This window comes from Myotis lucifugus, unplaced genomic scaffold (genome assembly GCF_000147115.1).
Source record: "Myotis lucifugus unplaced genomic scaffold, Myoluc2.0 scaffold_12, whole genome shotgun sequence".
Classification (NCBI taxonomy): domain Eukaryota; kingdom Metazoa; phylum Chordata; class Mammalia; order Chiroptera; family Vespertilionidae; genus Myotis; species Myotis lucifugus.
In genome coordinates, this window is record NW_005871060.1 from 14,033,118 (window position 1) to 14,058,697 (window position 25,580).

The following is a 25,580-nucleotide window of genomic DNA, read 5'->3' on the forward strand; positions in this document are numbered from 1 at the left end:
ACATAGATTGTCATCTTTAAGCTGCTATCTCTAAAGAAATGTATTTTTTTTCTACCTTAAAGTGGTTGATTTTTAGAACAGGTTCAATAAATTTGAAGTAGTTTTATCACTGTCACCCATGGAAGACTGTTTGCTCTATATGGTAGCTCAGTGCTCTACAGATTCTAAAGGAAGCAGGGCTCCTTTTGCGCTGTTTCCCCATGCCCAAGACCTCACCTTTTTACACCTCCCTGTCCCCAGGAAGCCAAGCGAGCAGAGGCCGGGCTGGCACCGGATGGCTCAAAAGTTGCCCATTCCTGTGCTAGAGTAGTGAGAAATTCAATCTGAAGAAATGAAACATCATCACTTTATTCATATGGGAAATAACTGGGGCTTGGACGTGTTCAGGGCCTGGCAATTAACAGGTTTGGGTAGCTTTGTGTGCGGGCCAGTGTGCTAGCAACACGGCAACAAAACGGAGGTGTGAGAACTTCGGTCTTATCCAACGTGGCGAAAATGGGGCAGTCACAGAAAGCAAAGCTTTCTTCACAAGCAGGGAACAGCAGTGAGCTTAGAGCCTATTTATATGTGTTTAAGATGGTCAGATGTTTCAAGTTTAAGAACGGCTTCTCATGTTAAATAAGTTCGTTCCCCATGCACCTTCTCCTTGAGGCATGGGCCAGATGGGTTATGTCCCATTTTACAATGACTGATGCAGAATTACTACACGCTTTCATTGCTAAAACTGTCTCAGTGACTCGGGACTTTAGGGCTTATGCATAGATAATGTGATAAAATAAAGGCATATGGTAGATGAAAGGGTTGGACTCTCTTTGAGGTCTCATTTTCAGATTTTTCAATTGGTAGCTTTCCCACTGTTTGAAATCCTGAACCCAATACACATTTTAAAAGCCTCTATCTTTATAGTTTCCATTTAAAAAGGCAAAATGAAAGTGATTCAGAGCCTTCCCTTTTTCATTTACTTGATTAAGCAGTAATTTTTTTACTTCTGTTTTTAAGGCAGTTTTCTGGTAGTGGCTAGAAAGGAATATATAGTTTGTCCTCATAATTTTAAGAGTTTGTAATTGACTTAATAAGGAAAAGGCATTATAGGACCTACTGGTTAATAACAAATAAATTATACAGGCAGGGGTGTTAATAGACATTAAGGGGAGCAAGAGAGCACTTCTAGCTGGAGTGTTCAGGGAATACTGGGGACAAAAATGGAACATCCGTGGCCTCACAGAATGGAAAAACTGAGTATCAGAGGAGAAAGGGCCCTTTCATTGGCTGAGGATCATAGAGGCAGGAGATGACATGGCAAGTTCAAGGGACAGTGACTAGACTATAGCACAGTGGTTAAGAGCACAAACCGCCTGGGTTCAGGACTGCCTTTTATTCTGTGTTTGAACTCAGAGTAAAAGAGTGGTGCTGATTGTGCCCAAGTCATAGGGCTGCTGTCAGGATTTGAGAATAGTGCCAGCACAAGTTAAATATTAAATAAATAAAATCAAGTATGATGATGATGGCAAAGATGCAGGTGATCATAAAAGACCAGGTTGTTAGAAAGATTGGAGTGAGCTCGCTAAGGGGCTGGACTGTTAGGACAGCAAATAGTTCATAGCAGGGAATTACCGAAAGCTTTCTAAAAAAGAATATATGGTCAGACTAGTGTATTTGGGAAAAGAACTTAGCAGAAGTGGTTGAAGAAGAGAGTGCAGCAGAGAGACTGCTTAGGAGACTTGTAATGGTCTGGGCTGCCGGGATTCAAACCAGGACTCAAGGGATAGAGGATGGGTTCGGATTAGCAAGAAGGGACAGACCTTGCAGACAGTTGTAATGAAACCCTTGTTAGCATCTGGGGACCATGTCAGGGAGGCAGACGGCCATGTCTGAGTAAGTGGGAAAATTCAACCATGGGAGTTCTTGGGAAGAGCTGGCAATGTGTGCAAGAAGGTGAAATACAGTGTATGTCCTGAACGTACAGGCAAGATCGGGCATTGAGGTGCTTATCTGGTGCTCCAAGAGAAATCAGACCTGATACAGAAATGGAGGGCCCCCAGTTGCGCTGTGTGAGTAAATGAGGTGACAAGGAAGAGAGTGTTCACAGTGAATGTTATAGCAATTTTCTTTCCCATTTCTAGAAGAGAAAGTGTGAGTTGAAGAGAATGAACACATATTCCTAGTCCAGTGGACTCATTTAAAACATGGGCAAGAGTCGAGTTCCCTGGCCTGTAAAGTGCCATTTCACAGCTCGAGTGCCAGGCGGAGCTCCGCAGGAGACGTGCGAAGTGTTTCTAAATGCATGGTTTCCGGCTCTGTACTTGCATGTCATTGCTGACAGGCTCTGTTCTGGGAGGGAGAATTGTCCTTTCCATTATCCTAATTAGTCTCATCCAGTTTTGACCACACCTTTAATATAGATCCTGTCAATAGACACACATACACTACTTTGTTAATTTGTATTGTACTTGCTTCTTTTTTTCTTATTTTTTGTTAATCCTCACCTGAGGATATTTTTTCCATTGATTTTTAGAGAGAGTGGAAGGGAGGGGGAGAGACAAAGAGAGAAACATTGATGTGAGAGAGACACATAGCTTGGTTGACTTCTGTACATGCCCTGACTGGGGCCGGGACTGAGCCTGCAGCTGAGGTACGTGCTCTTGACCAGAATTGAATCCCGGACCCTTCAGTCCTCGGCTGACACTCCAACCACTGAGGCAAACCAGCTAGGCTCTGCATGCTTTTCTTAAAAGTTGTTCCTTTTAAACCTTTTTAATATATGCTTTTTTCTCTTCCATTACATTTTAATTGCCTGTGGGTAAGGAGCTATAGCCTTCTGTTGGTTTCAGTCTTTACAGTTTTGCATTCATTCACTTATGTATTGGTTCCAGTTTATTCATTCATTTGTTTATTTATTCCAGGCACTGTATTAGATGTGAGGGTAATGAATAAGACACTCACTGCCCTCAGGGAGCTTACTAGCTGGTTGGGGAACAAAAGACACAGATATGTGTAGAAGAAGCAATAATAAAATCATTCACAGAAAACTATGCGAACATGGAAGAGAAACATGGAAGGGGCAGCAGGGAGAGGTAATTCAAGGAGAATTTTTGGAGCAATTGGCTTTTGGGCTGAATCTTAATAAGTAGTTGTTACTAGGTAAAGAGGAAGAAGCATAGAGAAATGACAGTGAAGACCTGTTCACAAGAAAAAGTGAGGCAGTTAGGTGTTGCTGTAGCACAAAGTGAAAGGCAGTAGTGAAAGATGACGTGGCGGACCCGGCAGAGACCGCTGGTGAACCTGCATGCGGTGAATAGAAGTTTATACTACATTCCGTGCTCAAAGAACAGGGAAATCCTACAAGCGGGTCTGTGATCAGGCCAGGCTGCAGTCTTCGGTGGCAGTTGGGAGGATGCATTTGTGGAGGACGACAATTTGGTATAGCTAGTCCTGGTGGCAGACATTGAGGACCTAAACCAGGACAGTGTTGTAGGAATGGAGATGAGAGGGCAAAACTAAGAATTATTGTGAAATAAAATTAACGGAACCCATTACAACCACAGATGAGGGAGAAGAAGGTCCTAAGATGATTTTTCATAGCTACCTTATATGACTGGGTGACTGACTGCATAGTCTCCTTAGAAGAATATAGGAGGAGAATATAGATAACAATATAGAATTGTTATTTTCAACCCACTGAGAGTTTTAATGTACCTGTGATATAGTTCAAGTGAAATCTAATTAACACTTAGCAGAGATGTCTATATGACTAGAAATACCTCGTTGTCAATACCTTAACTATCTCCCCCTGGATACAGAAGTATTTATGTTTCCTGCAACATGCTATGCATGCATCTGTCATAACTCTTTGTGTTGTGATCCTTGATTTTCATTTCTATTAATCTCTGTAATCACAGTCCAGTGTTTGGTACATAACCTCTCCTTAAATGTGAGTGAGTGTGTGAGTGAATAAGACAGTGAGTAGATTATTTTTAGAAGTACTATTATTATTTATTAGAGAAAGTTTATATTTGGCTTATTCTCATTCTGATTTTTCTTTGTTTTAATCCCTAGCACCTTCCACTGGAAGAATCTCAAATAGTTCCACTTCCTCAGGAGCAGTGGCCTCAGCCAACTCCGCTGGGGGGCAGCCCCAGCCAAGCGACCAGGACACCTTCGTGCAAAGAGCAGAGCACATCCCAGCAGGGAAACGGACTCCCATGTGCGCTCACTGCAACCAGGTCATCAGGTTGGTTGTTTTTGGAATTTCTCGGGTGTACTTAATAAGAATGTTGATTTTTATTTATATTTTATTTTCTGAAAGGTTCACAATATTATCCTTGCCACATTTCTATGTAAATGTTATTGAAGTAGATAAATATGAATATATTTTTTAGAATTTATTATAGTGAAAAGTCATTCTGGGCCCTTGAAATTAAAACTAAAAATACCTTTTTTTTCAGTTATTTATTCCTAAGGAAAAGTAATGACTTATGTGGCCTTTCAAAGAATAATAAAATGTTAAGACTCAAAGGGACCCTGAAGATCATTTAGCTGAACTTCATTATTTTGCAAATTATAAAAGTGAGGACTTCCATTTAGATGAAAAATAACTGGTGACATAAAATAAAGAACTTTGAGTCCTATAGGAAAAAAGATTGGGTTTTTGAAGACCTAAGCACTGAAAGATATAATTACCTCCAGGTCTATATATGCATAAATGCTTTAAATTTTAGATTACATCACAGCTTGCTTCTTTATAATATTTTTATCCAAATCTTACTTTATTGTCTTTTAAATTCCACATAGGAAAAGGCCCAGAAATCTTAAGTGAGTGCACTGCACTGGCACTTATTAACCCTCAGAGCATTTCTTAATAAGTGGCTTTTAAAATGTGCCGAGGTTTAGGTGTGAGTGTTGACTGCAGGGATCCCACCAGCAGGACCTGTTGCCTTCGTGAGCTGCCTTGTTGGCAGTAGCAAATGATCAGTTGAAATGACTGCTCATGCTCTCCCCTTGTTTTTAATTTATCCTGTTTTGACATAGTGCAAACAATGGTTTCTCTAAGGTTGAGACTTAACTTGTATTTTCCCTCCTTCTATTACATAATTATTGCTTAGGATAATGTGTCTCGTTACAGTGGAGCCCAAGAAGCCTCAATACTTTATTTAAGAACCAAATATAAATACGCTTCTCCTGAACCCACTATTTAATAATAAGTGATTAAAAATAAAATAGCTTTTATATTTTAAAGGTAGTCCATGTTCATTGTGACATATCAAAAAGGTAGAAAAACTGAAAGCAAAAATTCACCCATAATTCCACTTCCTAAGCTAGCCACTGTTAGTATTTTAATTCACACTTTTAAAACAAACACAGGACCGATGTTGTTTACAGAAATGGAATCATAATACGATATTTTGTAAGCTGTTTGTATTTTCCATGGAGAGTAGTGCCTGCTACTAGGAATTAGCCAGGAGCAGTGGCAGTGGTTATGGGAAGAGGAGAAATCAGAGATCAGAGGTTCCCAGAGTCCTGCGCAGTATCAGGCACCCGGTGAATGTTTGACTGGAATAGGGCACGCAGACCCACTCATAGTTCAGGCTGCAGTATTAATTTGGATAGAGTCATTTTTCTGAAAGTACTACTTATAGGGTTATTGCCTTGCAGAAATATTTAAACTATTACAAAATCTAGTTTGGTACTGCTTTACTCCAGTAAATGAAACACTGTTTTTAGTTATATTAGGTTTAATATGAATGAAATGAAAATTCCAACTTGGCACATTGCTTTGTTAAGTATGGTGCTTCGGTTATGGAAACTGGTATTTAGGGATACTACATGGTGAGCAGACACACACCCTCTGTGGAGACAGGAGTCGGTGCTATTTGTGTGTTGCTGTAAGCATGTCATTGGATGGGTTAACGAAAAGTCAAACTAGATCAGTTGCTGATTCATGCTGTCTGATTATCAGATTCTGTGGCAGCCTGTAATAACCATCAGCACATCTGAAAAACTTAGTTCAGAGAGAAATTACATTCCCCACCCTTCCTACCTTGGTTTCAGTTTTAATGCTAGATCAGGATGTGATTTTAATGCACAACCTTATTGTCATGTGAAATAGATATATATTATGTTAATAACATGAATGGCCATTGCTTATTGCTCCCCCATCTGTTAAATTTTATATGGCTCTGAATTATCCCAGCACTTGTTATTAGTCCAACTTTAAAGCTTCATTTATAGGGAAGTTAATAGGACCCGGGATTACTTCATGTCAAGATCTTCTAACAGTAATTAACATAGCACATTTGCTTGGTGCTCAAATGCTGAAGCAGCTTGAATGGTCTGTGTCAGTTCATAGGCCCAGTCAAAGCATAATTCTAGTTCTTGGCCTCAATGCCAGTATCACTTACCAAAGCAAGGAGGCATTGGATCAAGTGACATTCTCTTGTACACCTGTTGTAAAAATAAGCTGCAGTTACGGGCCTGATACTTTCCATACAGGATATTGCAACCTGGCAAACTCTAAGAAGTTTAAGATTTCAGAATTTATATTGTTTGTTTACAATATGTAATTTTGTTTACCACAGTGTAATTTATTTTGTTTTAAATTTATATTGTTTATTTTATATTTCTTTTCTAAATATTTGACATTTTGAAAAACTTTTTTTAATGAAGCCAGATTGAGGCAAATTTTGTGTTTTATTTTTTTATTTATATATTGATTTCAGAGAGGAAGGGAGAAAGAGAGAGAGGTAGAAACATCAGTGATGAGAGAGAATCATTGATTGGCTGCCTCTTGCACGCCCCCTACTGGGGATCGAGCCCGCAACCTGGGCATGTGCCCCTGACTGGAATCAAACCCAGGACCCTTCAGTCTGCAGGCTGGTGCTCTATCCACTGACCCAAACCAGCTAGGGCTGTTTTGTTTTATTTTTAACAAAGTTAATTGTTTTTTAAAACCTCAGAAACCTGAATCACTAAATGTTAGTGCTGAATTGGTTATCTTTTTGTTAATCTTTTTCCATTGAGTTTTAGATAGAGGGGAATGGGGGATGGGGGAGAGAGAGAGAGAGAGAGAGAGAGAGAGAGAGAGAGAGAGAGAAGCAGAAGAAGAGGAGGAGGAGGAGGAGGAGGAGGAGGAGGAGGAGGAAGAAATCGAGGAGGAGGAAGGGGGAGGGGGAGGGGAGGAGGAGGAGGAGGAAAGAGAAGGAGAAGGAGGAAAGAGGAGAAGGAGAAGAAGAAAGAGGGGAAGGGAGGAGAGGAGAGGAGGAGAGGAAAAAAGAAAGAGAAGGGAGGGAGGGAGGGAGGGAGGGAGGGAGGGAGGGGAGAAAAGAAAGAAAAAAAGAAAGAGAAACACTTTGATGTGAGAGAGGCACATTGATTGATTGCCTTCCACACTTGCCCTGACCAGGCCAAGATTGAACCTGTGTATGTTCTAACCACTGAGAACACTGGCCAGGGCTGAACTGTTATCTCTTATAGTCCATATTTAGCTTAAAATTCCATAAATAATTTTATTTGTATCTAATATTTAAAATTTTGTTTTATTTGAATCTTGAAAAGATTATGAATCTTTTGCCTAAATTGTATTATTTCAGCATTACTTTAATTAGTTGCTTTTTACAGATGGATAGGGTGTTACATTTTAGGAAATTCTATTGAAACTTTGAGTTTGCTATGGAACAGTTCTAATCCATTTGTGATAGGAGTACCATTTCTTCCACTCTTACCTCATGCATAGATTGACTGTTGGAGTGCTGGTGTAATAGAGAAACAGAAAAGCAGACTAATGTAGCCAAAACCACATTTTAGTTTCCCTGGTCGAAAGGGCTTATGAAAACTCTAGCTTATTCCTTGCCTGTCACATCTGGTGGCATTAAAATCTGTTGACCACTTTCATGCATTACACAGAGTTAAATGGGCCGTTCATAGTTAGCCTCTTAGCATCTTTCTGAAAGAAATAAGGGATTTATGGTGCTTGAATTTTTTCTTAGATATGGAATGCTTAAAAAAAATTGCCCCAATATTATCGTTCTGTGTTTACCTGCACCAGAACAATCACATTCAGTCAACCCATTGTTGATTGCAGTGAGAAAGAGAATTTTAAATTAGTGAATTGTTTCTCGCTCAGTAATCTTCATAAGGAGAGCCATCCCAGTTATCCAAGGAGAGGCCACCAGAGTGTTTTGGCTGCCTCACCATCCATTCCAATCTCTGGGCACTCCTTTATAGTAGGCTTTGTTTATTTTCTCTTCCGGTTACGATTTTACTTGAAGATAAAAGGTTTTTAGCCTAATGTGTTCGTCCCTGAATTTAAGGAAACAACCAAAGACACAGACCAAGATTTATGAGCAAAACATAGACCAAAATTTCAGAGTTACTATAGTGAAAAATTGCTGTTTCCTTTGCCTAAATTCTCATCCCGGAGATATTTGCATAGCTCACTTTCTCCTTCAGGTCTTTACTCAATTATCAGGGTATTCCTGGCCTACCCCTCCCCTCACACACACATACACAGTCTCCCTATCTTCCCTCCCTCTTCATTTGTATCTTCAGCATTTAAAATCTAACATACTGTATATTTTATTTATCCTTTTTGTTGTCTCTCTCCCTCGTACTAGAATGTAAGTCCATGCACGTAGGGCTTTTTCTGGCTTTGTTTCTTGCAATAGTCTCTGCTCCCAGAACAGGGCCTGGCACATATCACTGCATTTAGTAAATACTTGTTCAAATACTTGTTCAGTTGATGAATGAACTTTTTAAAAATATTTGGAGGAATGAATGATATTAGTGTTGCCAAATTGAAATTATATTCCACTTGTCTTATATAGAATCACACATTTCTCCTGCTTTTCTGATTTTATAATAACCTCAATATAAAGAATTGACTATAATTGCCTCCAATAAACTTGTTTTTAACTTATTAATTAATGTTACCATTTTTTAGAAATTCTTCTTTCTATTCATTATTATATTTGGGCTCATTTTACCTATGCATTTATTCTCAACAAGCATGTCTTTCAAAATAAAAAGGCCTTACAACCTTTTAAATGCAGTATTTTAAAGGACTATTAAGTTAAAGATGATACTCGATGAAAGAAGAACTATATATTTTTTTGTGTTCCAAATTGGAAAGTTTGAGCATAACCCACTGAGAATGAAGAAGGGGGTAAAATACAGTGTTTCTAAATTTTTGGAAGGATTGTTAGAATTTCTACTTTGAAGTATTATAAATCTTGAAAGATAATCTCTGTGTTTCATTTTCTTTTACTCTTTTCTCTTCCTGCATGTGCGTTTGTGTGTATTTATGACTTTGTATGTGTGTGCTATGCATTTTCTCCCAATAATCTTTTTTATTTCATTCTGTTTTTCTAGATTTGTTTTTTCTTAGATTGTTTGCTCATGATAGGCCCTCCCTAAAAGTTGAACATAATAAATACTGGCTTATACATTTTTATTATTTATTGTATCTAGTTAAATAGAACATCAGATTCCATATTTAGTGTGGAGCATGTGAGTTCTTTTTTATGTGCTTTGTTTTAAACTTTTGTTGGTTAGCTTTTCATTTTTTTAAAACTTTTTTTGTTTTTAACATTTATTGATGCAGAACGTTTTAGTCAAATAAAATGTTTAATCTATGGTGGCTGGGCCTTGGAGGGACCAGCTTTAGGGTATCATCCAATAGGATCTTAGGAAAGTTAACTAACTTCTAAGATGTTAGCTTCATCTCTTCACAGAGTTAATGTCTATCACTGGGAGTTATTGTGAAAGTTAAATAACAAAGGGAAGCATGAAGTAAGCATTTGATTTCACAGTTAAATCCCTGTTAGATTGTGCCTATTTGGTGTGTCTCAGTTGGTTGGGTGTCATCCTGTGCAACGAAAGGTTGCCGGTTTGATTCCTGGTCAAGGTGGCTGATCTATGTTTATCTCTCTCTCTAAAAATTAATTTTAAAAAATGTTTTTAAAAAATGAATTTGCAATTCTTTTCACCTATTTGTAATCTTTTCTTTTCCTCTGATCTCTTCTCTTAGCTTTCTTCCCTAGCTCTTTATTTTTTTCTTTTTGGTGTCTCACAGCAGAAGAGAAACAGGGAAAATAGTTTCATGCCATAGTTCTTCTCTCTCAGCCAATCAGTGCTTTAACTCGTTCCCCTCTCTTCCTTCGTCTGTCAACAAGTATTTAGTAAGGGCTCAAGAGGTGTGGAGTATCATAAGAGGTAGCTGAATGCTTAATTCCACTTTGCGGTTATCCAAGCCTGTCATTCCAGTTTACAGATGGAAACCCAGTTCTACCTGGAACTAGAAGAACTGCTTCAGTGCTAATCCTGTGTTAATAATGAATTTGTTAAATTAGTCTCTGCTGACACAGAGAAGAGAGCACTATGTTATAAGCAGAAGATGTTATTGTTTAATCTCTACATAACTTTAAGGGCATTGATGGAAGATACTCTCAGTGCAGCCAAGGAGTATCAGGTTAGGTCAGTATCTGCACAGAGCGTGTTTGTTTAAGAAAGGAGATTTGGCAGGAGCAAGGGTCATTTTCAACTCACTTTTTAAAGGTGCAGAGGGAGTTTCTTTATTGTTAAGATCATTCACTATTCAAATATGATAAGGAAACTAAGGAAATACCTTAAAATTACCCTTTCAATGGACAATATTATTTATCTACTAGAGGCCTGGTGCAAGAAATTCGTGCACTTGTGGGGAGGGGGGTTTCCCTCAGCCCGGCCTGCACCATCTCACAGTCCGGGATCCCGCTCCTGTGGGGAGCGGGCCTAAGCCGTCAGTCGGACATCCTTAGCGCTGTGCGGAGGCCGGAGAGACTCCTGCTGCTGCTGTGCTTGCTAGCTGTGAGCCCGGCTTCTGGCTAAGCGGCGCTCCCCCTGTGGGAGCACACTGACCACCAGGGGGCAGCTCCTGCATTGAGCATCTGCCCCCTGGTGGTCAGTGAGCATCATAGCGACCAGTCATTCTGCTGTTTGGTCAGTTTGCATATTAGCCTTTTATTATATAGGATTTTTTGTAGTGGACTCTAGTCCAGAAAGCTTTTAAAAAAATGCATGTAATAAAGAAAACCTTCTAAATTGCAAAAGGGATCAAGAGAAGAATAAAAATCTTGAATGGGACTATTAAAAATGAACACTGGGCAGAAATTTGACATTGAGATTGGATAAGACCTATAACAGTGACACACAGACTTGTTATGGTTAGACTAAATTTGGCTTCAAGCCTTCTAGCAGTCAACAAAAAAGGAGTTAATTTTCCAAATTACTATACTAGCACAGTGAGATAAATACTTCTTTTACTCAGAAGAAGCAAAACTGTTCTTATTGCAAAAATCTGAAAAGAATTTCTCCAAGGAAGCCTGTGAAGATGGCCTGTGTGGCCTAACGAAGAACACTTTGAACAGTAGGAAGAGCAGAGGTGGATTCCATGGAGCTGTATTCTGTAGCAGGTGTCAGTACAGACGGATGGTATCACACTGAACACTGGCCATTAAAGGAATAATTCTAGAATGGTCTCTCTGATTTGCAGGACCCGTTTCTCTGATGGATTTGAGTTATCTCAACACATATTTTAGAAATTGGATTTTATTGTTCTTAATTCTTTATATATATATATATATTTTTTTTTTAATTTTTTTTCTAAGATGAACGTTGTTAACTGTTTGGTAACACTGATAGATGTGTTCCAGAAGTAGAACCCTTTATGCCAAGTGCATACCAACCCTTTGCTTTAACAGAACTCAGAGTCTGAGGTTGGTTGACTTCTTTTACAAACTGAGGAGCCTAAGGATACTGGCCTCATGGGGCCATCCAGGCTTGTGGATGAGCTGAAGATGTATTCTTATATATATATATATAAAAAATTCACCCTGGTAAATTGTTTTGAACTACTTTAATTAATGTCCAAACCAATGGCAGCATAAAACCCTGAAGTTCACCATATCTGATGTTACAGTCACAGTAAATTAAGCCTGGCAGATTTTTCAGGCATATATAACCAGATACCCACCTGGTGGAAAAGCTTAGGCTTCTTATAAAACTCTGTCTAACTTTGAGCACTATGACTTCTTGATTTATCTTTGAAGGAAAACTACTTGCCAAATATATACTGAAAAAATGAAAGAAGGAAGTTGTTGAGCAGGACTGTGACTTATACACCAGTTCAAAATTGAGAGGCAACCTACCAAAAGTAACATAGTTGGTTACATAGTAGGTGATCTGGGGCCCTTCCGCCCCCCCCCCTCTTCCCTGTCCTCCCCCCCCCCCCCCGCCAGGAATTAGTTAACAAAGGCATTCCTTGTTAGTGCTAACAAAACAATAGTACCCTAAAGTTTTTTTAAAAAATAATAAACGACTAGTCTCAAGTGCTAAGAGAGCTGCATGCACTAGCTTATACAAAATTGCACATTAATAAGAAAAAGGTGAGGGGATTAAGAAGTACAAATTGGTAGTTACAATATAGTCACAGGGATGTAAAGTACAGCCTAGGGAATATAGTCAATAATAATATTTTAATAATTATGCATGGTGCCAGGTGCATACTGGAAATATTCAGAGGGGGGACGCTTTGTAAAGTATATGATTGTCCTAATCACTATGTTCTGCACCTGAAACTAATACAAAAAGATATTGAATGTAAACTGTAATTGAAAAATAAAAATTTAAGTTCCTTTTTAAAAAAGATACAAGGCAACAAAAAGTGGGGCGAGAAAACAACCTCTTATATCCCACAGAACACATTTTAATCATTGTCAAGAGCCCTTCTACTTTCTTGACTCTTGCAGAATTAAGTGCTGGTTCTTAGTAAACCTCTGTGTATTTGCAAAGAATTCCTAATGGGAGATAGTTACTGTATATCAAGGTTTATATTTCTGCCTAAATAACATAAGGCTAAAACTAAAAACAAAAACAACAACAACAATGTGACTTTATGATGCTTATTACTGTGACTTTCCTATTAATCTGCCTAGAAGTCAGATATTTGATCATAATAACAACTACCCTATGGTGGCTCAGTGACGGTAACCGGCGGTGAGGATATCAGAGGCAGAGTCTCAGTTGACTAGAGCAGTATACTAGGAATCAGGAAATTCAGCTTCTGGCCTTCACTCAATCAGCGATTTTATGGAATTTGTCATATATTTTGAACATTCTGTGTCTCAGCTTTTCCGTCTGTTAAACTGAGTTCGTAATAACTGCCCTGGACTATCTCACAGGAATGCTGTGCGGACAAATTAGATAAATGTAAAAGTGCCTTGAAGGTAAAGCTGCTCTGTGAATAAAAATTAATGTGATGTAGCTCCTGAAAAGAATGTTGCAGAGGCTTGAATGGTTCATCTCTGCAGGCTTTGTGACTAGATAAGGCTTCATAACGGATTCCTGTCAAGCAAACGAAATCCATCTTATCAGTTCATGACTGTATGGCATTTTGTAGGGGAAAAATCTCTTTACAAACGTTTGTTACCTTGATATACATGTGCATTGAAAATAAGTCATGTTTCAGTTAAATAAAACCTTTTCAGGTAGCTTCAAACAATCTCCGATACAAGTTTACAATTTCTGCAGTCATTTTGGAGGGTGAGGATTTGATGGGTTTAATAAAGTTGAGAAATAATATGAAACTATGTGTGGGGAAGAGAAATTGACTGGGATGTCTTATCAGGTAGTATTATTTTTAAGACCCTAACATTACCAAATTGAGAATTTTATTTTGTTTATTTTATAAAAATGCCAAACTCTCATCTCTGCCTAAACCACATTTTTTTCTAGTTATTTTATTTTCTATCTCAGTTAACATCCTCCTTCTTAATCATAATCACGACACAGACAGACTCACTCATTATAACTCAAACAACCTAACTACCAAATCTCTTGAAGATAGAATAAAGGGGCGGGAGTGTGGCCTTTCAGTGTTCTTACTCCTCCCCTCTTTTCACATAAATGCACAGAGTTCCTATGTAACTTTACAGCACCCATGCATTGGGTCCTTGAGAAGGAGAAGTGAGCAAGTATTTCATTGTTTAGACATTTGTATAGAAGAGGTCCAATCCAGGCAAACTTGAGAAACTTTGATTTCCTAAGCCAACTTGATCTCTGTACTTCTGGCAGGGGACCATTCCTAGTGGCCCTGGGGAAATCTTGGCACCCAGAAGAATTTAACTGTGCTCACTGCAAAAATACAATGGCCTACATCGGATTTGTGGAGGAAAAGGGAGCCCTGTATTGTGAGCTGTGCTATGAGAAATTCTTTGCTCCGGAATGTGGTCGATGCCAAAGGAAGATCCTTGGAGTAAGTATTGGAAATCTTTTCATTCTGAGTGAATTTTAAAACAATTTTTGTTATGAACCCTTTCTATCATTTTGACATTTTTTTTCTTCTTGCTGGATACCCTCTCTATTTTCATCACTATTTATTATTGTAAAGCAACACTAAACAGACCTCTGTAGATAGGACTTATGGGGGGTAAGTTGTCTTTGGTTTTGTCTTACTGAGTGCTGGCTTGTCTGGTGAAAGGCTAGCCATTGTGAGGAAAAGTCATTTACTGTGGGTGTGCTACCTCAACAGGACCCTGTTTGCTCAGGAATGAAGAGGTCGTACAGGACCACACACGTATCAGAGTTCTCAGAACTGACACCTTCACTGTTTTAAATTAAATTCCATGGCTTTTATAAGAGCAGCATTTCCCTATTTGTCAGGTTCAAGCACAGGGCACAGATTTCATGAAGTATATAAAACAGGCTTATAAATGATATATTTTTCTTGAATGCATATAATGTTTAAAAATATAACCTCAGTTTTATGAGAGTATAGAAAAATAATAAAACCACACCTTTTTAATTTTTGGGGGGGAAAAAAGGAGTAATTTAGGTGTCAGGTACATAATGAATAATAATGAATGAATGAATTTCCTACCCTGGAATACCCAGTTTCCAATTACAAAGTAAGAGTCAGGCATTTCCTTTGGGCGACCAGGAGTTGGAATTTTACTTTAGAAGCAGCCAAGTTGCCTGGTCTCATACAAAATTCATACCAGCAACACAAAATTTGTAAATGGAATTGCTGAATTTTGCTATTCTCAATATGAAAATATAATAATGAAACTCTAAATTCATATCAAGAGAAAAGCGAGCATGAATTATAGAGTAGTATTAGTGTTAGAATATATCTTTAAGTATGCATAAAACTTTGAGGACACTTAGAAATCATGAAATATTTCTATATTATTAGTTTATACAATATACAATATTTTTGGAACAAAAGGATAGAATGATTCAGTCTATACCTTCCCAAATGAAAATTAATTAGTAGAATACATTAATACTGTTTTAATACTGTATATAAATCTATTCTAAGGATTCTAGAATAATTAATAAAGCAAAGTCAAGTAACGGTCTTAGAACCAAATGATGTTTTAGGAAATGGAAGCTTTACACTCATTTCTTCAGAGGTGGGCCAGCCCTTCACTAAAGGACAGAGCCTCTGGATTTCGTTTTACTTGTTGGAATGTCACCGAAACCAAAATTCAACTGCCTACCACTCGAAAGCCAATCTCGCAAGCTGGTAAAAAGGAAAGAAGTTTATTAAAGTGCCAATCACCTGAGAAGACAGGGGACTCTTGTTGCAAATCCCATGGACTCTTGTTGCAAATCCCATTTCCCCACCTCAGTGAAAGCAGAGGTTTTTATGAGGAGGGAGAGGGCAAGCAGAACAAAGAAATCAAGGGGATTGGGTTGAAAAGTTCTCTACGTGCAGACCAGCACAGTCCATTCCAATGAGGATCTTGAACTGGTCGAGTGATGGTCTGGTGTCATCCAGTTCTGCGTTATCCTGGTTGTGTGGTTGAAGGTCATCAAATCTCCCGGAACTGGGATGACCAAGTCTGTATCTTCTGAAGTTAGTTCCTAGGATTCTTATACAAACATGTTTTTTATCTATAAGCTACATATTAATCAGAGTCAGCATTGACAGAAACAATGTCAAAAGAATGGTGGGGCGGGTTACAATCTCCACTGTTACATGAATACCTACTAAAAAAGGAGTAGTAACCTGTCTCAAGTATACTAGTATAAAGGGAAGGATATACTTGAAGCCTTGGGAAATGATTTGGTTGATTGCACATTTGTTGTACATGTTCATGGCAATCTTTTGGGATCTAAATAACTGTCATTTCTTTCCATTGTCCTTCAATAGTGAACTATGGCATTTTCTATGGCTAATGTATTCTATGTCATTTTCTTTTATTTGCATAATATTTTTATTAAAAGAGAAAGTATTTCACTCTATAACAATTAGAAAATACAAACAAATGTAAAGATTGAAATTAAAATGGCATATATTTACCAATCACAGAATTCCTGTTAACCTTAGGATGGATTTTCTTCCAGTTTACTCCTTATAAATACGTCACTTACAAAATAATAACCATACTTTATGTATAGCATCCTCTTTTTGTGATAAATATTATGGAAAGAGTAAATTCCCATGTTATTAACTATTCTTCAAAAATGATTTTTTAATGGCTCCATCTCTCTCTCAATCCAAAAACATGATTCCTTGCAAAACCAACTTCCCGAGACTTTTACTAATTAAAATTTTTGATACTTGGTATATTTAATCATAGGGCCATTGTTGGCTAGAATCCATGCTTTATGGTTCAAGTTTTAGATACTCTTTTGAGTATGCTTAGTATAGTCACAGCTGATTCTCGAAATACTAAACAGGTGTTAAACTGATTGGATTACACTGATTAGGTTATTGTTTTCATAATGCACCAAAGTATAGGTTTGTTTTAGTTTTTAAACGTTTGCCCTTCATCCATGAGATTTTCAAGATAATCTTACGAAACCTTTATAAGTTAATGTTTCCTGACACCCTTTGAGAGAAAGCAGAATGTATTATAGCAAGCGTTTATGAAATGCTTACTTTATTTACCACTTGTATAATGTTTAACACACTAATCATTCTTTAAATAAGTTTATTGGTAATATTTGTGAAAAATGCATAAAAAGTGCATCAGTTGAGATGATTTTCAAGTCTGTCCTTACGTATCTCCTGTTAGGAGGAAAGCTCAAGACAGAGACGACACATATATGTCTACTTCGGGTCAGTTTAGAGTGGCTATTGGTTTAGCTAGTAGAATAAGTATTTGTATATTGTCATCTTTTTTTCACATGGTTATTTTTCTGTAACAGGAAGTCATCAATGCTTTGAAACAAACTTGGCACGTCTCCTGCTTTGTGTGTGTGGCCTGCGGAAAGCCCATTCGTAATAATGTTTTCCACCTGGAGGATGGTGAGCCTTATTGTGAGACGGGTAAGCTTCTGAAGCCGTTAGTTCCTTAAGTTTTGAATGAAGGTAAAACATTAACTCTTATATTGCTATAAAGTTGAAAGGAAATATTAGCCAAAATAATTTTCCTAATTATTTTAGGAACATTTAATGTTACCCTAAATATATAGCAAAAATCTATATATAATTTTATCCGACTCTATCAAAACAGATATTCCCAACTTAACTAAGAGATGTGAGCATGTAAGCATTACTTAGGAGAAAACTATTTTGCTTGAATCTTCAATAACTTATGGTTATAAATTCTAACAAATCATGTAGCTTACAGCCACATCTTCAACTTCAGTAAGTAAATTTTGAATGGTTATAAGCATGACAAATGTTCAACTTTTGAATATGATACTGATTTTCTCTTTAAGACAATTACCTTGACAATAAGTTGGAAGTCCTTTGTTACTTTTACTGAATGGGAGGGTAATCCTGGTTCGGATTACTCCCTTGATAAAGTTATTTTTAATAAACTAGGCTCTAAGGACCAATCTACTAACTCTGGACACTTCCTTTTCCTTCCCAAAGGCTGTAAGTGGGCGTTCATAATGTTCATTTATTAGCATTACCCTTACCTAGATATTACTACTACATAGACATTTTTTTCAAAAATAAAATATTTTTCCTTTATCATGCCTTCACTCGCTATACTGCATTCCCACTATGGAGTTTTATTGTTGTTCTACCTTGAATATCAAAGTGTGGTGCTGGAAGAACTTAACTCCACAGAGTCAAGTTAAAGGAGCAGTCAGCTTCTCATTTGAGGCTGGTCAACACCACTCCCTCCATTTTTGCTCATTCAATGTCCTCTTGTTTTCACCTTTCTCTTAGTTTTCTAGTGAGGACCAATCTCGATCTATGTCAGACCAGAAGCCCTGGGAAATTCCAGTGAACTACCTACCCCATGAGCTTTTGGGGGACAGGTTTGGCTATAAGCTGTCTGCCCCTGCTTCAACCAGAATATTTCACATTTTGTAATGCCACTTAATTCTTCTGAAGAAAGATCTGTTTGTTTGTTTGTTTTAAAAGCTTTGCAAGACATTTTGACTGTCAGGTAATTCCTATCTAGTCAAAACATATATAAAACTAGCCTTAATATAATATTTAATGTAGTCTAAGAAGTCATATTTTTAAAACCTTGAAATTGCTTGCAGGAAGGGAAAAACATTATTGAAGTCTTATTTAAATGTCACTTCTAATCATCTTGGTCTATTTTTTTTCTTTTTCTTTAACCTCCCAGACTTAACCCAGTCCACTATTCCAACACCTAGGAGCCATCTGGGATTCTGCTCTTCCCCATCTTCTCCCTATGTCCAATTTAATTAGCAAATTCTAACATATACCCCCAATCTGTATACTGAATGCATTCCTTTCTCTTCATCTCAGCCATCACACTAAATCCAACTCACGCTCACCCTTTTCCTGGGCATTGGAATTGCCAACTAAATGGTATATCTTCTGTTCCCCAGTCCTCAAATAGCAGTTACGGTAACATTTGTTTAAATGTGAATCCGATAGTGCTTAATACCTTCGTGGCTTCCATTAGAATAAAAACTATATTCCTTCCCAGGGCTGGCTTTGCCAACCTTACTCCTGCCACCTTCTTTCCAGTCACTGGCTTCTAGCCTCCAGCCATACCTGCCCCTGTGCTGCTTCTGAGCATGTTAAGGTCCTTCCCACCTCAGAGCTTTTGTATTGCTCTTTCTTCTAACTGGATGTTCTTCCCCAGCTTTTCCCTGGTGGTCCCTCCTTCCCTTTTCAAGTTTCAACATAACTATTACCTCCTCAGAGAGCCTTCTCTAACCCACCTATAATGTTATATTATATCACAGTTATTTTATATCCCTCAGTTATTTTATATCACATCACCATTTTCTTTTCCTAGATGGTACTTTTTAGAATCTGAAATTATTTGTTATTTATTTTAAAAATACAATAAGTTAGGACATTCTGCTCCCAAGGAGAATATAAGCCCCATGAGGAAAGCAATCACACCTGTCTTCTTCACCACCATACCCCTGACCAGAGCCTAGAACAGTGCCTGGCACACAGTAGAACTCTGTGGCTGTGTTGAACAAATAGTGCTAAGGAATATTGAAGATTGCTAAGAAAGGTGAATCAAGTTGCACAAGATAGCCTACATCCTCTTCCAACCCAGATTGGATTAAGAACATCAAAGACCAAAAAGTGAACCACAAGTAAACACACGTATAAAAGAAAATTAAAATGCTAATAAATGCTAATCCTATATAATAAAAGCCTAAATGCAAGTTGTCCCCTTGACTAGGAGTTCAACCAGGGGGTGGGGCTGGCTGGCCAACCACAGGAAGGGAGGCCCTGGGGGTTGGAAGGCAGCTGTGGGAAGGGAGGTCCCGGCCGGCAGCCACTAGGGACCCTACCCGTGCATGAATTTCGTGCACTGAGCCTCTAGTTTAGTAATAATGAAGAAACATCTTGTCAAAACTGCTTTCTTCAGGAGGAAGTCCTCTTAATATTTTATAACTATAACCTCTGTCAAGTAAATGGTGTTCTCTAGCTAATGATTTTAAGCATGATGTCATAAAATTGAAAGGAAAATATAGCAAAAAAAAACTTTAGTGGCTAATATTGTAATGTAGTCCAACTAGAAACTCAGTTGTGGCATTTATTCATGGAAGTCTCCTGTGACTTTTTTCCTTCCTTACCAAGTCAGATATACTATAAAATTTGTTAATACCAGATATTTCTTCTTGATTTAAGTTCATTAGTCTTATTATTGCTAGTTATTAGAAGTTCTGTTGTATTATATTGAGACAGTCATGTCTATTGATAACTTATGGGTTCTTTTTTATACATATTTGGGCATTGAATAGTTGGAGAGAAATGAAAGATATTACATGGAAAAATAGAATAAAGGATGTTAAGTTGTATAAATAATGTTTACCAAGTGTATCTCAAGCAAATATGCCATCTGAAAGTTTTCCAGTTACTAGTGACTTTATCTTCATCATCTCATTCAATTCAAATTTTGTTGCTGCTTTCTAGGAACTGTCATTCTACAGCTGTCATATTAAATTATGTCTCCTCCTCCCCCATACAGATTATTATGCCCTCTTTGGTACTATCTGCCGTGGATGTGAATTTCCCATAGAAGCCGGAGACATGTTCCTGGAAGCCCTGGGCTATACCTGGCATGACACTTGCTTTGTGTGCTCAGTAAGTGACCTCATTTCCAAAATAAAGGAGCACAGTATGGCCAATTAAGCATAAACACTAACTGGAAATAACAGTGATTGTATCTTTCAATCCTTCAAACCTAAAAATATTTTTACAGTGATTTTGAAAGTTGTTTATTAAAATTTTTTGGCACTTTTAAAATTATTTGGCATAGAATAAGATGCTTACCCATTAGAGAAAATTCTATTTTTAATATATTTTTGTTTATAAGGAGAAGCTATATGTTTTTTAAAACAGTTACAAGTTCTTTACTTAAAAAACCAACCTCTTAATGGAATGTTTTTAGTAAATTTTGGAAACACAGGTACTTCTTAAAATAGAAATAAATAATTATAAAAAATTTATTGAATTAACATTGGAAGTAAAGTATATGGTGATTTTTTTTCCTTAGCAATAGTCCATGAATATTTTTTTTGAGACTATAATAAACATGTAGTAATATGTTTACCTATTGCATTTGATATTTTAATATTTTTTATTTTATTTTTGAGCATAGTTCAGAGATTAACATTAATATAAGATATATTTTTGAAATTTAGCAAGTAAATATCAATAAAGGTACTTTGTTCAGATGTTTGATTTTTTAAAATTAGTTTTAATATATCTAATAGCTTTTATTACCTATTGTGTGAAGGGAGAAAAGTCATGTTAATTGAAGTCAAATGATTATTCCAAATGTTACCATTGAACTCTCTAGTTTACCTCATTTGTCTCTTAGATGTTATAAAATTTATTTAAAGAACAACTTTTAGCCTGGCAGGTGTGGTTCAGTGGTTGAGCATCAACCCATGAACCAGGAAGTCATGCTCGTCCTGGTCAGGGCACATGCCCAGGTTATGGGCTTGATCACCAGTAGGGGACGTACAGGAGGCTGCAAATCAATGATTCTCTCCCACTCCCTCTTTCTGAAATCAGTAAAAATATATTTTAAAAAAATTAATGAAAACTTTTAGCAGATTTGTCTTCATGAGCATTATAATTAACAAAGGCATTAGGAAAGACAAGAAGACATAAGTGGATAGTTAACTGACTTCATAATCATCCAGCAGTGAGACATTGACCAGGGTTTTCACTATAAAAAAACAAAGGAATGTGTTAAAAAGAACTCTCAAGTATTCTATGCCTGTGTGTTTGGGGGCTTGGGAATGTTTGGGAAAGCAGTTGTGTTTTCTGTTTGAATGCTTTGGTTCTCTACAACAGGAGGCAGATTAAAAGCATTGATTAGAATTTGGGAAGAGGAATTATATTTAGTGTGACCTCTTTAGGTGTTAGTTTTTCTTTAGGACCAATTGCTTCACCCCCAATAAAGAGAAATAATGATAAATAAATAAATTAGAACGCATTTCAGAAAAAGTCATTCATCATTATTCTTGAAAGATTACATGAAATATAGTCATTGTGAATGTCAGGATGTCTAACAACCAACTAAAGTGCTTTTACTAACTATTGGGTGAAAAATCACTTTCTTCTTCATGCACACTTGATAAAATAATGATATTCTCTTATATAATGCTTTCCCCCCCAGGTATGCTGTGAAAGTTTGGAAGGTCAGACCTTTTTCTCCAAGAAGGACAAGCCACTTTGCAAGAAACATGCTCATTCTGTGAATTTTTGAAAGTCAACAGTTCAGGAGAAGAGAAAGAAATTTGAAGAGAAAGAGAAGAATTAAAATTACCAATTGATTTTTAGATTTAATATTTATATGGATTTTTGAAAAATAATGGTAACCCTGAAGGGATAAATTCCAGCTTTAAAAACCAAATCTATGAGGAAATATTTGGCTTCGTAACGTAAGGAGACAGTTTGACATTTGTTATTACTTTTTCCTTGTATTTTCTGCCCATAAAGTAACTTTTATAAAAACCAATTTCCTGGTTGACTATTAAATTCATCTTAGAATAAATTAGCAAAGAATTGAATTTTAGAATAAAAACTACAACTTCTATGCTGAAATAATTATGCTTTCCTTTCTTCTTAGGTAGTTAAAAGTAAATCTGTAAAAGGCACTGAAAATGCCTTATACTTTATCAATAAGCAAAACATTGTATTTTTTAAAAACTAGTGTTCATCTTTATAACAGTAAATAGGAGTTTAAACAGAATTTTATCAGTAGTAGTAGATGTCCCTTTTTAAAAACTATGTGCATTTTTTAATTTTACATTTGATCATTCCAGTAGGAAAGGTCAATGAGATTTTGATCAAATGTGTCATGCCAATAAGAGATGCCACCATACAACGTATAAGTCTCAAATTTTTGCCTTTTATTAAAAATATGACCATTTTTATTCATTGTTTTATTACTTATAGTAGTCAAACTCTTTTTTTCTCTTCCTTCAGGCTCTGGTAAAGAGCTAATTGAGTAACTTAGTGGACTATGAGAGTTTTCTCTCTCTTAAAGAGAATGAATAGAATGTGATTGAGAATTATGGTATATTCCCCTACCAAAATTACCCATTTTTTGACAATGAATTAGAGTTGTACTACTGACGGATGAAGGTTTGAGAACTCTCTTTGCAGAACAATTTTTTTCTTGAATTCTCTATTAGAAAAATAAAAGATTGGTTTGAGCATGTGATAAAATCTAGATTGTTTTTTTATTTTGATGGTTCTCTTTCAGTAATAAATGAACCACTTCCAGATGTGATCACAAAGTTTGAAAACTTTTATGCACAGAGATTTGGTGGTAGAGAGGAACATGGGTAATTATTCAGACTGGCCCATTATTTGTTTTCTTCATTTGGGGAAAAAACATAGGTAGATACCATATGAAGACAGAGAAACAACCGTGGAAAAATAAGAAAAGAAATTACAGCGTTTGATAGTTTTTCTCTTTATTTCCAGAATGGATGAAAGCTCACTAAGTTATAATTTAATTTGTTTGGAGCAAGGTGATTTTAAATTTGAGATTGAGCCTCAAGTCCTTCCTCCCCTATCACTTACTAATGACTTCACTTCCATTGTGTGCATGTTTGTTTTAGAGGGGAGTTTTAGGCTACAATATTTGTTTAACCTCCCTAAGAACTTTTTAAGGCATCTGTCCTGAAAGCTGTTAATTTATGGTTTAGCAGATTTAAATTATATGCAGATAATTATTAACTGGGGATAAAAGAATGAGAAGAGTGACACAAAATGGCAAACAGAACGCTTCACCAGTAGCAACCCCAAAACATCTCCTCACCTTGCATCTCGTAGGGAAGCAGGAAGTTTTTGTGTGTGTTTTTTAAGCGCTGGAACTGAATTGTGTATTATTTCTTGTTGCTGCTGAAACAACCTATAGAAGACATACTGGCTAATATGCGTTGTCATATCTTAATGCCAGTCTTTTGCTTTATACACTATAAAGTAGTTGGTGGTTTTGTTGTGTGGTAGAAGTTTCTTTTTGTTATTTAGTTTTGCCTTTATAGATTATATGCCAAGATAGTATTTGATAAGTTAATGGCATTTGGATATCTCCTTCAAAAAATTTTATTTGACCTGGATTGCTTATAAAATTATCTTACATTAATATATCATTTTTATTATACTTTTCTTTCTGCATGTTATTCATAGAGCATAATGTTGCATTTCTCTAAATTTTATTCCTAAGAGTGTATAACAGTACTTCCTAATTTATCATCATCATTGTGCTTTGTCCTTCTCTTCTGTCGGTTCCTAAAACAGTTAACCCTATGAAATAAATATTGATTGTAATCCAGAAGGATCTCTGTTTTCCAGTGGGGAATGCCATATTTAACACCCCAGCGTTAATCTCTTAATAACTCAGGCAGAGCACTTTATTATTCTGGTGAGCTCCCTGAATATTTATTTTTCTGATTATAAATGTTCCATGTCAGTAGCATTTTTAAATTATTACCTCTTTATTGTAGAGCATTTACTTTTAATCTCTCTAGATGTATATTTTGGAAATCTGTACTTAGGACAATACAGATAAAATTCATACTACCTGACTTTAAAACATCCCCTATTTGGACTTCCCAGTTTGAATAACAAGGACAGAACGTTGCCCCTGAAGGAGCAGCCTAGAAAGAATCCCTTGTGCTTAATGCTTATAGTAGCTCACATACTTCCTAGTGATTCAGGTTACATTTAGAGTCTAAAGCTAAAACCTAACTTGATCAGGATTAAGTCAGAAAAAAGAGTTTAAATCTTCAAAATATCAGTCCAGCATTATGTCTAAAAAATACCTACAACAAAAATGTCTTTGTAGTACCATTTTCAAGGGCACTATATTCGGGTCACTTTTATAGAAAATCCTGTCTTCCTGTCCCTGTTCAAGTGTGAACCTGGTAGTGGCACGTTAACCTGCCGGTGATGTTTGCAGTCTAGCTGTCAGGCAGGGCGGGGGACACACGCTGAGTAATTATACGCACATCCAGCGTGGCTTCCATTTGTCACTCTTCATCCCCCAGATATTTTAAGGTTTTGGGTTTGGATTCTCAATGTACCATTTGCCTTATCTATTAATCTCTATTTTCTGTTTCTTTACATTTTTAAGTTTATATACTAGTATATGTCTGTGCTGTTTTGCTTTTGGATGTATTTTCTAATTAAAAATCACATGAGAAATTAATCAGTATATTAATACCGTAATGAGCACATAACAAATAAATGGCTGCAATGATGTAGATAAGCTCTCCTGGTCTTTCTTTTGGGGTGGCAAGTAGTTTCTATTACGTTATTATGAGGAAAAATCATGTTCAAAGGACAGGAAGAGATGTAAAAATTCTCAGGAGAATCCCCTTATGGCATTTGCTTATCAAATTTCCCAGAAACAAACATTTGAAAATATTGTCACATTTATTTTACTTTAACCTTTTTTTTAAAAAAAAAAATGTATTTTTATTGATTTCCAAGAGGAAAGAAGAGGGAGAGAGAAAGAGAAACATCAATGATGAGAATCATTGATCAGCTGCCCCCTACTGGGGATCAAGCCTGAAACCCAGCATGTGCCCTGATCGGGAATCGAGCTGTGACCTCCTGGTTTATAGGTCTATGCTCAACCACTGAGCAGCACTGGCCGGACACTTCAACC

At 36.8% G+C, this 25,580-nt stretch overlaps 1 protein-coding gene across 6 annotated transcripts in view; it reads left to right on the top strand.

The window, feature by feature from the left end:
• PDLIM5 (PDZ and LIM domain 5) overlaps positions 1 to 25,175 on the top strand; it is a 210,703-nt gene extending 185,528 nt beyond the window's left edge. For all 6 annotated transcript variants that reach the window (XM_014452092.2, XM_014452094.2, XM_014452095.2 and 3 more), the window contains 5 exons: positions 4,057 to 4,231; positions 14,104 to 14,284; positions 17,188 to 17,308; positions 20,412 to 20,527; positions 22,074 to 25,175. In XM_014452092.2, the coding sequence (XP_014307578.1) occupies positions 4,057 to 4,231; positions 14,104 to 14,284; positions 17,188 to 17,308; positions 20,412 to 20,527; positions 22,074 to 22,163 (683 nt within the window). In that variant the 3' untranslated portion in view covers positions 22,164 to 25,175. The remainder of the gene's footprint in view (positions 1 to 4,056; positions 4,232 to 14,103; positions 14,285 to 17,187; positions 17,309 to 20,411; positions 20,528 to 22,073) is intronic.
• The last annotated feature ends 405 nt before the right edge of the window (positions 25,176 to 25,580 follow it).